This window comes from Eutrigla gurnardus (genome assembly GCF_963514095.1).
Source record: "Eutrigla gurnardus genome assembly, chromosome: 3".
NCBI classification, from domain to species: domain Eukaryota; kingdom Metazoa; phylum Chordata; class Actinopteri; order Perciformes; family Triglidae; genus Eutrigla; species Eutrigla gurnardus.
Window position 1 is genome coordinate 30303300 of NC_139917.1, and position 16733 is coordinate 30320032.

The window sequence follows — 16733 nt, forward strand, 5'->3', positions numbered from 1 at the left end:
ATCAGGGCACAATGATTGGACAGCATGACCAGATAATCCGCGCCCTGTTTGAAAGCAATCAGACCCTGACTGCTAGTGTAATGGAGGTTTCCAGACAGGTTATTTCCCTGGCTTCCTCTTTCCAATCCTCGCAGGCTGACTCTGCTCCGGGGGCATCTCCAGACACCGTTTCTCCCAAGGACTCTCACGTGAGTGACCCTGAGCCATTTGATGGCAATTTGGATCTTTGCCGAGGATTTTTGTTGCAGTGTGGACTGGTTTTTGCTCAACGTCCTGCATCTTTTTCCTCTGATGCATCCAGGATACGTTACGTGCTGGGGTTGCTGAGGGCTAGAGCTTTGGCCTGGGCAGAAGCAGCTAGTTCCCATGAGGACTTTTGTTCTTTACCTTTTGATGTGTTTAAAGATAAGCTAAGTACTGTTTTTGATCATCCTAATCATGGGGGGGACGCAGCTGCTCGTCTATTAAAACTGAAGCAAGGCACTAGGTCCGTGGCTGACTACGCAGTTGAATTTTGGACTTTGTCAGCTGACGCGAATTGGGATGATGCTAAGCTGTCGCCAGAGGAATGCCAGCGGCGCCTGAGGTCCGGTGAGTGCTTGTACTGTGGTAGACAGGGGCACCTGGTGGCCAACTGCCCATCTTGCCCAAAAGGGGAGGCTCGTCAGTAAGTTTGGGGGTCCTGACGAGCTCCTCAGCACTCAATGTTAAAACCCCCATCTTGTCTCGTCTGCTGGTTCCTGCCTCTGTTATGTGTGGACAGACTGTGCTACCTCTACAGGCTCTAATTGATTCTGGTGCAGAGGACAACCTCATCGACTGGGAGGTTGCCACCCAACTGGGGTGCCAGTTGGAGGAGATGGACAGACCCATACCTGCCTTGGCTTTGGATGGTAACATGTTTACACAGATCACGCATCAAACTTCCCTGGTCACCCTCACCGTCTCTGGCAACCATCATGAACAGATCACTCTAAAGGTAATCTCAGCTCCACGTACACCTCTGGTATTAGGACACCCGTGGTTAATGCTCCATAACCCACACATCGATTGGTGCACCGGCTCCATAAAGGGGTGGAGTCTCCTCTGTCATTCACTCTGCCTTCATTCAGCTCGACCGCCCAGTGTTTCTGATCTCCAGGCTGAGACCAAAGAGTCTGACTTTCCTGATTTGTCTGCTGTACCCAGTGAATACCATGACCTCAAAGAAGTCTTCAGTAAAGCTAAGGCCTTATCTCTTCCACCACACAGACCTTATGATTGTTCCATAGATCTGTTTCCAGGGGTCACCCTTCCATCCAGCCGTTTGTACAACCTTTCCAAGCCAGAGCGTGTAGCCATGGAGAAATATATCTCAGAGTCCCTCGCAGCAGGCATAATTCAGCCCTCGTCCTCGCCCCTAGGAGCTGGGTTTTTCTTTGTGAACAAGAAGGACAATACTCTCCGCCCATGCATTGATTTTCGGGGTTTGAACAACATTACCGTTAAGAACAAGTACCCACTCCCGTTACTCAACTCTGCCTTCGAACTCCTGCATGGTGCAACAATTTTCACTAAATTAGATCTTCGTAATGCCTATCATCTCATTCGCATCAAGGAAGGGGACGAGTTGAAAACGGCATTCAACACACCACTGGGCCATTTTGAGTATTTAGTAATGCCGTTTGGGCTCACCAATGCTCCTGCAGTCTTTCAAGCTCTGATTAATGACATCCTGAGAGATTTCCTCAACAGATTTGTTTTTGTTTACCTGGATGACATCCTGATTTTTTCCCGCTCTGTCGACGAACACATAACCCACGTCAGACAAGTCCTCTCCCGTCTGTTGGAAAACAAACTGTTTGCTAAAGCTGAGAAATGTGAGTTTCACACTAACACTGTCTCTTTCCTTGGCTACATTGTTCAGAGTGGTCGTCTCATGCCGGATCCAGCCAAGGTCCGGGCGGTGGAGGAATGGCCGGTTCCAGCTTCCAGGAAGGAACTGCAGCGGATTCTGGGCTTTGCCAATTTCTACCAGCGCTTCATTCGAGACTACAGTAAGGTTGCCTCGCCTCTGACCAAACTCACGTCTGTCAATGTGACGTTTAGGTGGACAGAGGAGGCCGACATGGCTTTTCGTAAGCTTAAGAAATTGTTCACCTCTGCACCAGTTCTCATACAGCCTGACACCAGTAAGCAGTTCATTGTGGAGGTTGATGCTTCTGACTCTGGTGTCGGCGCTGTTCTATCACAGTATGTTGGTCCCGATAATCGCCTGCATCCTTGTGCCTTTCTGTCTCGTCGTTTGTCCCCTGCAGAGCAGAACTATGATGTCGGCAACCGGGAGCTACTAGCCGTCAAGCTAGCTCTGGAGGAGTGGAGGCACTGGCTGGAGGGGGCAGAGAAGCCATTCATCGTCTGGACAGACCACAAGAACCTTGCGTACATCCAAACTGCAAAGAGGTTGAATGCTCGCCAAGCCCGGTGGGCTCTCTTTTTTGGCCGATTTGACTTCTCCCTCACCTACCGTCCTGGGTCTAGGAATGGGAAGCCAGATGCTCTGTCTCGCCAGTTTTCCTCCAATAGCACCGAGTCTGAGAAAGAAACCATCCTCCCTCCAGAGCGAGTAGTGGCAGTGCTCACCTGGGGCATAGAAAAGACTGTGCGTGATGCTCAAGTGATCCAACCTGACCCAGGCACAGGTCCAGTCAACCGCCTGTTTGTTCCCAGCACTGTTCGCTCCCAGCACTGTTCGCTCCCAGGTGCTGCAGTGGGGCCACGTCTCCCGGTTTGCCTGTCATCCAGGCGCTAGGCGCACCATTGCCATCCTGAAGAGGCATTTTTGGTGGCCTAACATGGACTCGGATGCCAAGGAGTTTGTGGCAGCCTGCACCACATGTGCCCGTAGCAAAGCATCGAATCAAGCTCCCGCTGGTCCACTGCGGCCACTCCCAGTCCCTGGGCAGCCTTGGTCACACATCGCTCTGGACTTTGTTACGGGTTTGCCTCCCTCTAGAGGTAAGACAGTGGTACTCACAATAGTTGACAGATTTTCTAAGGCTGCTCACTTTATTGCTCTCTCTAAACTCCCCTCTGCACTTGCCACAGCTGAACTTCTCGTCGAGCATGTTTTCAGACTTCATGGTATTCCCATTGACATTGTCTCCGACAGGGGTCCTCAGTTCATCTCCCGGGTGTGGAAAGCCTTCTGTAAAGCCTTGGGGGCCACAGCCAGCCTGTCCTCTGGTTACCACCCCCCAAACCAATGGGCAGTCTGAAAGGGCCAACCAGATTCTGGGGACTTCACTTCGCTGCATGGTTGGGAAAGAGCCAGACTCCTGGAGTAACTTACTTCCCTGGATTGAGTATGCCCACAACAGCCTCCCAAGCTCGTCCCCTGGTAGGTCACCATTTGAGGTTTCTCTTGGCTATCAACCCCCTCTGTTCCCCTCCCATGAGCAAGACATCTCAGTCCCCTCAGTACAGGACTTCATGGACCGCTGCAAAAGGATCTGGACCGAGACTAAGGCCGCCCTTGAACGCACCCAGGAGAACCAAAGACGGCTTGCTGACCAGCACAGGAATCAAGCTCCTCCCTATCAGCCAGGTCAGTCTGTCTGGCTCTCCACTAAGAACATTCCTCTAGCAGCTGAATCCCGCAAGTTGTCCCCCAGGTATATAGGCCCATTTCCCATTGTCAAGATCATTAATCCAGCTGCTGTCGAACTTAAGTTACCTGCATCTTTGAAGATCCATCCCACATTCCATGTCTCCCAGTTGAAGCCAGTCTCTTCCAGCAACCTGAACCCTCCTTCCGACGCCCCTCCACCCCTCCACCCCCCCGACTCATCGACAATCATCCAGCCTATGATGTGCGGAAGTTACTTGACGTGAGGCGCATGGGCCGGGGGTTGCAGTTCCTGGTGGATTGGGTGGGGTATGGTCCGGAGGCACGCTCCTGGGTTCCTCGTTCCTTCATTCTGGACAACACATTGGTTGCTGACTTCTACCGGGAACACCCTGATAAGCCTGGGCCGTCGCCAGGAGGCTCCCGTTGAGGGGGAGGTACTGTCAGGATCCTGTCCGGATCCAGTTCTTCTCTGCTCTTTGTCCGTGTTTTCTTTCCCCCCGGGCTGGGCGGGGCCTTCAGGACCTACTGCATCCACCCTCTGCACACCTGCTGCTCATCTACCTGATTCCCTGATCTCCACTGCAGTCTTAAGCCGGTCTCTCCCTCCACTCATCGCCAGTTCGTTGTTTCACCCTCGTGGTAACGCTACTCGGCTCCTTGACGTTGAGATCAAGCATTTTTTGCCTCTCTGTTCTGACCTTAGCTCACCTGTTTTTGTGTTTTCTCCTCCAGCCCTGCCATTTGCCTGCCCCCAGCCCTGCCTCGCCCAGCCCTATCGTCGGACACCTTTTGTTTCCCCCTTTTTTTGAACCTTTGTTTAATTAAATTTCCGTTGATCTGCATTGTGGGTTCAGTTCGTTTTTTTTACGCCTGACAGGCTGAGCATAAAGAAGCTGCAGTTTCGTGTGAGGGAGGTCCGTTTCCACGGCCACGTACTGTCGGCGGAGGGCCTCAAAGCTGACCCCGAGAAGGTCAGGGCGGTCCTCGACATGCCAAACCCCACGGATGCAAAAGGCGTTCAGCGGTGTGTCGGCTTCGTTAACTACTTATCAAGGTTCATGCCCCGCTTGTCAGAGGTGTGTGAACCGCTGAGAAGGCTGCTGGACAAAGAGGTGCCGTGGCACTGGTTGCCCAAACATGATGCTGCTATGAAGGAGATCAAGACGCTGGTCACGGCGGTGCCAGTACTACGTTATTATGATGTCAGCAAGCCAGTCACCATACAGAGTGACTCCAGTCAGACCGGGTTGGGCTGCTGCCTGCTTCAGGGGGGGCAGCCGGTTGCGTTCGCCTCCCGAGCGCTAAACCAGACGGAGCAAAACTATGCACAGATCGAGAAGGAGTGCCTGAGCATCGTATTCGCTTGTCAACGCTTCCACTACTACCTATATGGGAGGGGCGATGTGACTGCAGAGACCGACCACCGCCCGCTAGTGTCAATCTTCTCTAAGCCCCTTCTCAGTGCACCAAAGCGCCTGCAGAGCATGCTCCTTACACTGCAGAACTACTGCCTCACAGTGGTGTACAAGCCAGGCCCTGAAATGTACATAAGTGACACGCTCAGCAGGGCCCCCACCCCGCCACAGAGAATGGACATTCAGTACAGACGTGAAATGGTCTGCAGCATGCAGCAGGAGCAGTGTGACGCAGCAGCCATTCAGCAAGCAGACTACCTCAACGTCACTTGCCAACGCCTCGCACAGATACGGAAACACACAGAGGAGGATGTGTGTCTTCAAACACTCAAGTCGGTCGTGCTGGGCGGATGGCCAGAACACAAAGAGGAGAGCCCCATGGCCATCAGAGATTACTGGGCCATCAGAGATGAAATAAGCGCACAGGACGGTGTGCTTTTTAGGAGCCAGCGAGTCATCATTCCGAAATCTATGCGCCCCGAGATGCTGAGACGGATCCACTACAACCACGTGGGGGGTGAGGCTTGTTTCAGACAGGCCCGTGATACTCTCTACTGGCCAAACATGCAGGGTGAAATCAAAGACTATGTACAACAGTGTTCAGTGTGTAATGAGTATGCACACGAGCAACAGAAGGAGACTATGATGTCACACCCGCTCCCCACACGTCCCTGGCAGCTGGTGAGCATGGACCTTTTCAGCTACGCAAGGCAGGATTTCCTGCTCATGGTGGATCATTATTCTGACTTCTGGGAGATTGATCTACTTCCAGACCCGTCAGCTGGTACGGCCATCAGAAGGTGCAAGGCGCAGTTTGCAAGGTACGGCACACCTGACCGGGTCATTTCAGACTGTGGAGGTCAGTTTGACTGTGGAGAGTTTCGGGCGTTTGCGAGGGAGTGGGGCTTCGAACATGTCATGTCCTCCCCGAGACACCCAAAGGCTAATGGCAAGGCAGAGTCTGCAGTGAAGATTGCGAAGAGCTTATGCAGAAAAGCAGACCGTGCCGACGAGGACCCCTGGAAGGCTTTTCTGCACTGGAGGAACACGCCCACTGAGGGCATGCACTGCAGCCCAGCACAGCGACTGATGTCACGGAGGCTGAGAACTCTTCTCCCTGTGGCCGACCAGCTGCTAGAGCCTCAGGTCACCACTGGGGTAACAGACAAGCTGAGAGTGAAGCGTCAGGCAGCGAAGCTGACTTACGACAGATCTGCGAGGGATCTGCCGGAGCTGAACGTCGGCCAGCCCATCAGGATGAAACCACTCCCGGGCGACAGGACGGCCGATGGAGGAGAGGTGTATGCTTGCAGCAGGTGGGACCGCGGTCCTATCTCGTCAACGTGGAGGGAACCGCGTATCGTCGCAACAGGATCGATCTCCGACCAGCAGAGGTTTCCCCTCCACAGCCAGCAGCTCACGAAGAACGGCCACCTGAGCAGCCTGTGGACGCGGGTGCAGCTGACGGGGGCCATGCAGGCGGGGGCAATGCAGAGGAAGTCGTCAGCAGCCCTGCGACGTCTCCAAGGTTATCAGCCCCGAGGTCACCGCCATCTCCCTCACGGGCTGTGTCCACACCATGCCGTGCGTTACAGGGCCGGGCCTTCTCCCGGAGCGGGAGGCATATTAAGCCTCCGGACAGACTTGACCTTTAGGTCATACACTGAGCTGAGACAGACACACGCTCGCACACACACACACGCAGGCACACGCGCACACACACACACACGCAGGCACACGCGCACACACACACACACACACACACGCAGGCACACGCGCACACACACACACACGCAGGCACACGCGCACACACACACACACACACACATGCGGGACAGTGGATTATTGTTTCGAAAAAAAAAAAGAAAAGATGGTCACTTTGAATGTTCTTATGCGGTTGTTTTGTGCATGCTTTGATACTGCTATTTTGTGGTTATAGTTCTGCAAAGGTCCTGGTTCCTATTAACTTACTGTCTCGTCTTGATACATATTTCTATTGCACTATTTTGATATGTGGATATGAGCACTAATGTTCTAAAGACTGATACTATCCATGTTATTGTTTGGTATTGTGTTATACTAAAGGAAGGGAGATGTTGTAGGGTAGCCGACAGCTCCCTCTAGTGGGCTTGTGTGTGTATGGACTCGGGCAGTCGTCACGCGTCAGTCCTGTTCCCGCTAACTCGTTCAATACATATTACTATGAGACACAGCCCGACTCCGTGTATTCTTCTATGCACCTTCACTTGCAACAGTTGTCGTGGAAGGAGGGGTCCGCGTGAGGAAGAGGAGGGCGAGGAAGAGGACGGGGTTGCTTCCTCCCGGTCCTCTCATTCTATATCGTCCTCGCTCAGACTCTGTGCGCTCACGATACGCTGCAGGACAGAAGCAGAGAACAAACGTTCCACTCATGAACTTTTAAACCGTGGCTTGTTTGTTTGTTTTCTATGAGGAGCAACAGGAGGAGATCCATAGTAAAGGAGGAGGTGTTGGGCCTACCTGGCTGATGCTGGGCAGTTTGGTGAGCAGCATCTGGAAGACGGGCGGAGGCAGAGTCTGCTGCAGCACCTGCAGCAGCTGCTGAGGCTGACCACACACCGCGATGGCGTTGGTCAGGTGGTCCACGCCTTTCTCGTAGTCTCCTGTGGAGCGAAGGGCAAGGCGTGAGGACACGCCCACGGACTACACAAACTACAGGGAGGATCGGACGGGAGAAACAAAGAGTGAATGTGAAGGAGGTGCTGGTGTGAGGAGGTGTTACCCTGAGCCAGCAGCTCCTCCCCCAGCTGGATCTCCTCCAGGAAGAACTTCTGCACCGCCTCGGCGTCCTTCAGGTCTGGGAGCTGCAGGACAAACAAGCGTCAGACGCAGGAAGGAACCGGTGTCTTTGTTTGACCGGGTTCCCACATGAAGGGGAATAAAAACAGGCCGCCTCGGCGTTGAGCGGACAGAAAAACAGACACAGTATTTTAAACCCGTTCATGTGTGAGCTGAAAAACTAAGTAACCATAGCAACCACTCACCAAATAGGGAGACACTCTTAAAAAAAAAAAAAACGATTAAGAAAAATACAGCGTGGGAAATATTATTGCAACTAAAATGTATAACATGATCAAAACAAAACTCCCTCATATTTAATGACGCGGCCCTAAAAAATGATCAAATCCTCCGACTTTCTACGTCTTGAAAATACTTTTTAAATTCCCCCGATATTCCAGAAACGCCCCCGAACCCTGTTTAGAGGTCAGATGTCACAGGAAGTCGTCGTCCCGTGAAAGGTAATAAGCTCTGATCTGTGAGTCAGTCAAACTGTCAGAATAAAACAGGAAGTGAAGCTGTTCTGCCTCTAAAATAAAAGCCTACATATAAAGTGGTTATTGCTTCCACTAGTGCAGTTTATTAATGCTTAAACATGATGACATATGTATCAACGATAATCAGTGTTACTTCAAAAGCGTAATGCATTATTTATTACTTGTTACTGTCATTTCAAAGTAATTAGTTACATTACAATATTACTGTCTTTGAATTGTAAGGCATTACACTACTTTTACATTACTTTTGCATTACTTTTCGCCAAAATAAAAGGAAATATGGATTCTGTGTTCTCAATAGATCTTCTTGTGTTAAATGAAGCTCATTACACAGCAGGATGTGATGTGGTTTGGCATAATGACTGAGCTAGGCTTAAGGCTGACAAAAGTACAATATAATGTATAATATAAGACATTATAGAAATACTGTAACTTTAGGTATTCATATTGAAATCAATAGAGCTAGAGCCTACTGTAGATTGTAAAAAAAAAAAAAAGTCATGACAAGATACACAACCCTTTTTACATTTCTATCCATGGACGTCGGAACTATTTTCTGAGAGGGGGGGCGGGATTTCTGTTGGGAGGGTCGGGGGAGAGACCACAATGATTAACGAACTAGACTGGATAAACGGTCCGCGTACGTTGCGGCCATCCGACTTTCGTTTTGTAGTCGACAGTAAAACGGACAACGAGTCGTTTCCCGTTTTTCGCTTCAAAATAAAAGAACGAAACACGGAAAATGACTCGCATCCCGTTATTCGTTTTAAAAACGGAAAAGTTAAAGTTAACTGATATTAGATATTTTGTTCATGAATGGGATTCGGGGATGAAATAACAGGGCCGTTTTTCATTCCAGATTTGCCGTACGTCTTTTTTAATGACCCGGAAGGCGCTGTGTTATGCTGCGAAATGACCTGAAAGCCTACCCGAGACATTTAGAGGGACATTTAGAGGGAGCTCTAAAACACTGTTCACTGTCAGCGGTTGACTTAATGACAGCTGACACGTCTCTGTCTCTGTATTCAGCGTGCAGAGAGGTGAAAACCAGGTTTACACCAAACAGCTGTTTCCTGTGACCTCTTACGTCCTCGGCAGGCTTTGGGATGTTTACGGTGGAAACAACTGGAACAACTGGGAGGAGGAAACAACCTCACCAGCAGAGCTGCAGGAAGAGGCGGAGCGACGTCACACTCCAGAAACGAAAGGAAAGCTGGTCAGAGCGGCAGCAACGCAGCAGTCGAGACTAACCTCCGTTTGTTTCTCAGAAAACAAGATTCAAAGTGACGTCATCACGTCTTTCTTAAACACGGGTGAGTACAGCTGCTAATATTGACTCTTCCAACAACCAGCATGAACACAAACTAAAGCTTGACTCGGCAGGAAGTTCTGGTCGAGTCAGCCGACACACACAAATCGGGAGCGATACAGATACAGCACATCCTAAACTCAACCTGTCTGATGATGGGAAGCAAGTTATTCATTGGGATGTGAAAAAGAATCTCCCCGACAACCCAGAGAGATTATCTCTTTACATTTTTGTCTTGGCAAAGCAGAGTTTCTCTTCAGGCAGATTCTACTTTGAGGTTCAAGTTGAGGGAAAGACTAAATTGAATTTAGGAGTGGCCAGAGAGTCGATCAACAGGAAGGGGGAAATCCTGCTGAGACCTCAGGAAGGTTACTGGACTATATGTTTGAGAAATGGAAATGAGTACAACGCTCTTGCTGGCCCTCCGGTCCGTCTCTCTCTGAAGTCTCAGCCTCAGAAGGTGGGGGTGTTTGTGGATTATGAGGAGGGTCTGGTCTCCTTCTATGACGTAGATGCTGCAGCTCTTATCTACTCCTTTACTGGCTGCTCCTTCACTGACAAACTCCTCCCACTCTTCAGTCCTGGTAGGAATGACGATGAAAACTCTGCACCTCTGATCATCTGCCCTGTCAGAATAAACTAATCATTTATCTTATTTCATTTATAGAAATGAATCATTTAAAGGAACAAATATACAGTCTCATTTGATAGTGTGGTATTAGTACTTTTTCTTGAGTAAAGCGTCTGAATACTTCCTCCACGTCTGTGGGAGCGTATGTGACGCAATTCATCCAATAATTTTGCTGTTATTTTATTGTAATAAATGGTTAAAAAAGATGCCGAAATAACTACATGATGATGACAATATGTAAAAACCCCAAAGTCATGTTTTTTTAGGTCTGACTGCAAGACGACAAGCAAATAACTTAAAATGCTTGTTTTCTGAATGTAGTCTGGTTGATGGGAGCTAGGCTACGCTAACATTGTAGCTGCTCCATCAACAGTTAAAATAAGATCATCTACACATAAATACAGCAGAGACCTCGTTGTTTGTACCAAAACTTTGATGAATGTCGACTGTCATTCATCAATTTTTCTGGCTCTATGTCCAAACCCTGTTCTCTGGACACGGGTATCCCTCAAGGCTGAGTACTAGGACCGCTTCTGTTCTCATTATACACATTATACACCGGATCATTAGGCCCTGTAATCACATCGCATGGATTCTCCTACCATTGTTACGCAGATGACACCCAGCTGTTCCTCTCTTTTCCCCCGTCCTCTGACACTCACATTGCAACTAGCATCTCGGACTGTCTGGCTGACATCTCTGTCTGGACAACTGCACATCACCTCAAGCTTAACCTGAATAAAACCGAACTCCTCTTCATACCAGGGAAAGACTGCCCTTGCATGGACCTGTCGGTCACTGTCGAGGGCATCACAGTTTTGCCTTCGTCAACTGTGAGCAACCTGGGTGTAATCCTCGATGACCAACTATCCTGCACCCCCAACATCACTGCTGTGGCCCGATCCTGCAGATTTGCCGTCTACAATATCCGCAGGATTCGGACCTTCCTCACAAAGGATGCAACGCAACTCCTGGTCCAAGCACTGGTCATCTCCCGCCTTGACTACTGCAACTCTCTCCTGGCCGGACTCCCGGCCTCTGCGACTAAACCATTGCAGCGTATCCAGAACGCTGCAGCATGCCTTATCTTCAATCTACCCAAATTCTCCCATGTGACCCCCCTCCTCCGTGACCTCCACTGGCTCCCTGTTGCAGCACGCATCCAATTCAAGACGATGGCACTGGCCTTCAGGGCCATCAATGGAACAGCACCCATCTACCTTCAAACACTGGTCAAACCTCATGCCCCGAAGCGAGCACTCCGCTCCTCTACTTCAGCTGGCCGGCTGGTACCACCATCGCTGAAATCAAACAAATGTCGCTCAGCAAAGTCCAGACTCTTCTCTGTTCTGGTCCTCAGTGGTGGAACGAACTCCCGACCAATGTCAGGACAGCAGAGTCACTGCCATCTTCCGAAAAAGGCTCAAGACTCACCTGTTCAGACTTCCTGAACACCTCGACTCTACATAGCATGACCCACTAACCCCCCCCCCCCCCCCCCCCCTGCTGAACAGCTACTACTTTACTCAGACTAGGATCTAACACTTGTTTCTATTTTTTAGCTCTTACTTTATCGGCAATGATATGTTGTGGTTTCCTTCTTTTGACAAATGTACTTATTGTAAGTCGCTTTGGACAAAAGCGTCTGCTAAATGCCCTAAATGTAAATGACTGTCATTATTAATGAATGTAAATAAAGTAAGAATGTTTTCAAAGTGGCCTTTGTTTGTTGGCTTTTGTTTGTACACCAGATTCATGTGAGACTTCATGCTCATGTACTTGCTTGTCTTCGTGTCGCAGAGCGCCGACTCGGTCCAGCTGGCGTTGGAACTGGACGGCACCAAACTGGAGGGCAGGTCCATCCGGGTGAAGAGGGCAGTGAATCAGAAGCACAAAACCAACAGCAAGGGCCCCACAGGGAGGACCGGCAAGGGCCCCGCGAAGGGCTGGGGGCCGGAGAGAGGAGGCTTCAAGTCTCAGAAGAAGTTCTCTGGAAAGCAGCAGGAGTCGACCAATAGCTCCGCCTTCTTCAAGGGAGAGATGGTGGATCCCAAGAGAAAGAGTAAAAAGAAAGGACTGAAGAAGAAACCGAAACCAAAGAAGACGGTTCATATCTGACATCACGGCGGCATCTTACAGAAATAAAAGTGTGAGGACTCTTTGTGAATCCGAGGTCGTGGCATTTTTTGTAGTAGAACCTGGATAAAATACTGAATAAAAAGCCGTAAAGTAGCCGGAGAATAAGATGAACCGAAGGTCTGTCCAGCACAGAGATACTACAAGAGGTAGTGCAATACCAGCACAGAGATACTACAAGAGGTAGTGCAATACCAGCACAGAGATACTACAAGAGGTATACAATACCAGCACAGAGATACTACAAGAGGTACTACTATAGTGAAAACAACCAGGACAACTATGAGGAGGAGCAGAGCTGTGACATCACACTCCAGAAACAAAAGTAAAGTTGGTCAGAGTGGCAGCAACGCAGCAGTCAAGACAAACCTGTTTCTTCTAAGAAAACAAGATTCAACACGACTTCATCACGTCTTTCTCAAACACGGGTGAGTTCAGCTGCTAATATCTTTTTGATTTGTTTCAATCATTAATTTAGTTTCTTTTTTGTCAAATTTGTAACATGATAAAAAAAAATTGAATTCAATTATTTTTACTGTCCACACACATTTATCAACACAATTCCAATGACTATATGTCTGTATTAAAGTAATTGTTAAACATGTAAATGCACATATCGTTTATTTTCATGAACGGCCGAGGTGTGCTGCACTTTAAACGTTGCTCTCGCAAAGCATTGTTGGGTGCGGTCGAATAGTCTATTTTGCTTCGGAAGGTTCCTAACTGAAGAAGTGGCCCGGAAGTAAACAAGTGGCCGCCATGATAAGAGCCGTTTAATTCTCTAAATGCAAAGGAAAGGAGCTCCAATGCTTCCTTTCAGAGCTCCTTTAGGATGCAACGGACCTTCCTATACGAAAGGAAAGGAGATTACGCCGACCCACTATTCTTTGCGAGAGCAACATTTAAAGTGACGCACACCTCGGCCGTTCATGAAAACAAACGATATGCTTATTTGCATATTTAAGTTAGTTTCATGCAGCAACCGGTCAAACAGGAGCTGCTGGAAGTGAAGCCGATCACTGAACAAGCTACTGATAGAACAAACAACATGGTTTCACATTAAAGGTTTTTACACCAGAGGACCAGTGGGAGGCTTTTATTGTGAAACAGCTAGAGGAAATGTTTGTCAGTAAGCAGAGCTTTGATAGCAGGGCTATTCTCCAATTAAACTTCTACACAAAATGATGTGTCATTGCTTTGTTTCTCAGCAAGTCAAGACACAGTATCACAGGACAGAAGAACAGTCATCACACGTGTTTCTTAATAATATATGATAAACAACTAAAGTGGTATTTTAAATGAACCGTTTTTCTTTTCTTTCACACTAGGTGTGTAGATATGGCTGCTGCAAACTATCCACATTCTGAAGATCAGTTTCTGTGCTCCATCTGTCTGGATGTGTTCACTGATCCAGTCACCACATCATGTGGACACAACTTCTGCAAAACCTGCATCGATACACACTGGAATACTAACGACCTGTACCGATGTCCCATGTGTAAGAAGGGTTTTAACCCGAGACCTGAGCTGCACGTCAACACGTTCATCTCTGAGATGGTTGCTCAGTTCAGACAGTCAGCTCCACAGAAAGCCAGCAGCAGCAGATCAGAGCAGCAGGAGGCCAAACCAGGAGAAGTTCCCTGTGACGTCTGCACTGGATCCAGACTGAAGGCCCTGAAGTCCTGCCTGGTGTGTCTGGTCTCCTACTGTGAGACTCACCTGGAGCCTCATCTGACCACGTCAGGCCTGAAAAGACACCAGCTGATCGACCCTGTGGAGAACCTGGAAGGCAGGATGTGTAGGAAGCACGATAAACCTCTGGAGCTGTTCTGTAAGACCGACCAGACATGTGTCTGCATGCTCTGCAGCGTTTTAGACCACAAGACACACAAGTTTGTTCCTCTGAAAGAAGAATATGAAGACAAGAAGGCAGAGCTGGGGAAGACAGAGGCTGAAGCTCAGCAGATGATCCAGAAGAGAGGACTGAAGATTCAGGAGATCAAACGCTCAGTCGACCTCAGTGAGCAAGATGCAGACAGAGTGATAGCAGAAGGTGTTCAGGTCTTCACTGGTCTGATGGAGTCTGTTCAGAGAGTCCAGAATGAGTTCATCAAAACTATAGAAGAGAAGCAGAGAACGACACAGAAACAGGCTGAAGGCTTCATCAAAGAGCTGGAACAGGAAATCTCTGAGCTGAAGAAGAGAAGCACTGAGGTGGAGAAGCTCTCACTCTCTGAAGACCACGTCCTCCTCCTCCAAAGCTTCCCGTCCCTGAAAGCTGCTCCACCCACCAAGGACAGGACAGAGGTCAGAGTTCATCCACCATCATATGAGAGGACTGTGGTGAAAGCTGTGGCCCAGCTGGAGGAGACGCTCAGTACAGAGATGAAGAAGCTGGTTGAGTCTGAGCTGAAGAGGGTCCAGGTCTATGCAGTAGATGTGACTATTGATCCTGATACAGCACATCCTAAACTCAACCTGTCTGATGATGGGAAGCAAGTAATTCATTGGGATGTGAAGAAGAATCTCCCCGACAACCCAGAGAGATTCTCTCTTTACATTTGTGTCTTAGCAAAGCAGAGTTTCTCTTCAGGCAGATTCTACTTTGAGGTTCAAGTTAAAGGAAAGAATAATTGGGATCTTGGAGTGGCCAGAGAGTCCATCAACAGGAAGGAGGGAATCCTGCCGAGCCCTCAGGAAGGTTACTGGACTATATGTTTGAGAAATGGAAATGAGTACAACGCTCTTGCTGACCCTCCGGTCCGTCTCTCTCTGAAGTCTCAGCCTCAGAAGGTGGGGGTGTTTGTGGATTATGAGGAGGGTCTGGTCTCCTTCTATGACGTAGATGCTGCAGCTCTTATCTACTCCTTTACTGGCTGCTCCTTCACTGACAAACTCCTCCCACTCTTCAGTCCTGGTCTTAATGAAGGTGGTAAAAACTCTGCACCTCTGATCATCTGCCCTGTCAGAATAAACTACCGTAATCATTTATCTTATTTAATTTATAGAAATTAATCATTGAAAGGAACAAATATACAGTCTCATTTGATAGTGTGGTATTAGTACTTTTACCTGAGTAAAGGATCTGAATACTTCCTCCACGTCTGTGGGAGCGTATGTGACGCAATTCATCCAACAATTTTGCTGTTATTTTATTGTAATAAACAGATAAAAAGATGCAGAAATAACGACATGATGATGACAATATGTAAAAAACCCAAAGTCATGTTTTTTTTTTAGGTCTGACTGCAAGACGACAAGCAAATAACTTAAAATGCTTGTTTTCTGAATGGAGTCTGGTTGATGGGAGCTAGGCTATGCTAACATTGTAGCTGCTCCGTCAACACTTAAAATAACATCAATTAGACATAAATACGGCAGAGACCTCGTTGTTTGTACCGTTGACAGTCTCTGGTTTCATCATAGTCTGGTCTCTGGACTCATGTGGACTACTATCTAGACCTCTGGGAGACCACAGACCGCTACGATATGTTTAAGTCTCCATTTCTGATTCAGTGATGACAGGAGGAGAATCTCAATGAAACCATTGAGGAGAATCCACTCTGGGGGATGAAGCAATAAGACATGGAAGAAATGTCCAACAGAAACTTTGATGAATGTCGACTGTCGTTATTAATGAATGTAAATAAAGGAAGAATGATTTCAAACTGGCCTTTGTTTGTTGGCTTTTGTTTGTACACCAGATTCATGTGAGACTTCATGCTGTTGTACTTTGTGTCGCAGAGCGCCGTCTCGGTCCGGCTGGTGTTGGAACTGGACGGCACTAATGTGGAGGGCAGGTCCATCCGGGTGAAGAAGAATTATAATAACAACAATAATAATAAACTTAATTTGTATAGCACCTTTAAAAATAAGAGTTTACAAAGTGTAAACGCATAGTGACCTGTCAATCAGCAGGTAAGCCCTGCCCCCTAAAGCATCCCCTGCTTCCTGGTCTGGTGGACTCTAAATGGACCATAATGTACTAAATGAACATCATGCTGGATTGAAGAAGACTTGAAACTAGAGATTGAGACCATAAACTCATGTTTACAATGTTTACTGAGATAATACATCAAGAGAGAAGTAGGACCATTTTCTCATAGACTTCTATACGACCAGAGAGGAGTCGCCCCCTGGTGGCCAGCAGAGAGAAGTAGGACCATTTTCTCATAGACTTCTATACAACCAGAGAGGAGTCGCCCCCTGGTGGCCAGCAGAGAGAAGTAGGACCATTTTCTCATAGACTTCTATACAACCAGAGAGGAGTCGCCCCCTGGTGGCCAGCAGAGAGAAGTAGGACCATTTTCTCATAGAC

The 16733-nt window shown here is 48.5% G+C and overlaps 1 protein-coding gene and 1 pseudogene across 2 annotated transcripts; one reads left to right on the forward strand and one right to left on the reverse strand.

Moving 5' to 3' along the window:
- Positions 1 to 7284: 7284 nt before the first annotated feature.
- Positions 7285 to 7880, reverse strand: LOC311011578 (mitochondrial import receptor subunit TOM20 homolog pseudogene; annotated as a pseudogene). The gene is made up of 3 exons (XR_014599439.1): positions 7787 to 7880; positions 7525 to 7667; positions 7285 to 7400 (listed from the first exon to the last, which is right to left on the reverse strand). The product of XR_014599439.1 is annotated as a mitochondrial import receptor subunit TOM20 homolog pseudogene (transcript).
- Positions 7881 to 12808: 4928 nt separating this feature from the next.
- Positions 12809 to 16083, forward strand: LOC311011348 (E3 ubiquitin-protein ligase TRIM21-like). Its single transcript, XM_084006254.1, has 2 exons — positions 12809 to 12843; positions 13744 to 16083. Exon 2 carries the CDS (start codon positions 13754 to 13756, stop codon positions 15428 to 15430), a length of 1677 nt encoding a protein of 558 aa, XP_083862380.1. The 5' UTR covers positions 12809 to 12843; positions 13744 to 13753; the 3' UTR covers positions 15431 to 16083.
- Positions 16084 to 16733: the final 650 nt, after the last annotated feature.

Coding starts and splice junctions, on each gene's coding strand:
- LOC311011348 (XM_084006254.1), top strand. CDS start 13,754: ATGGCTGCTGCAAACTATCCACATTCTGAAGATCAGTTTCTGTGCTCC.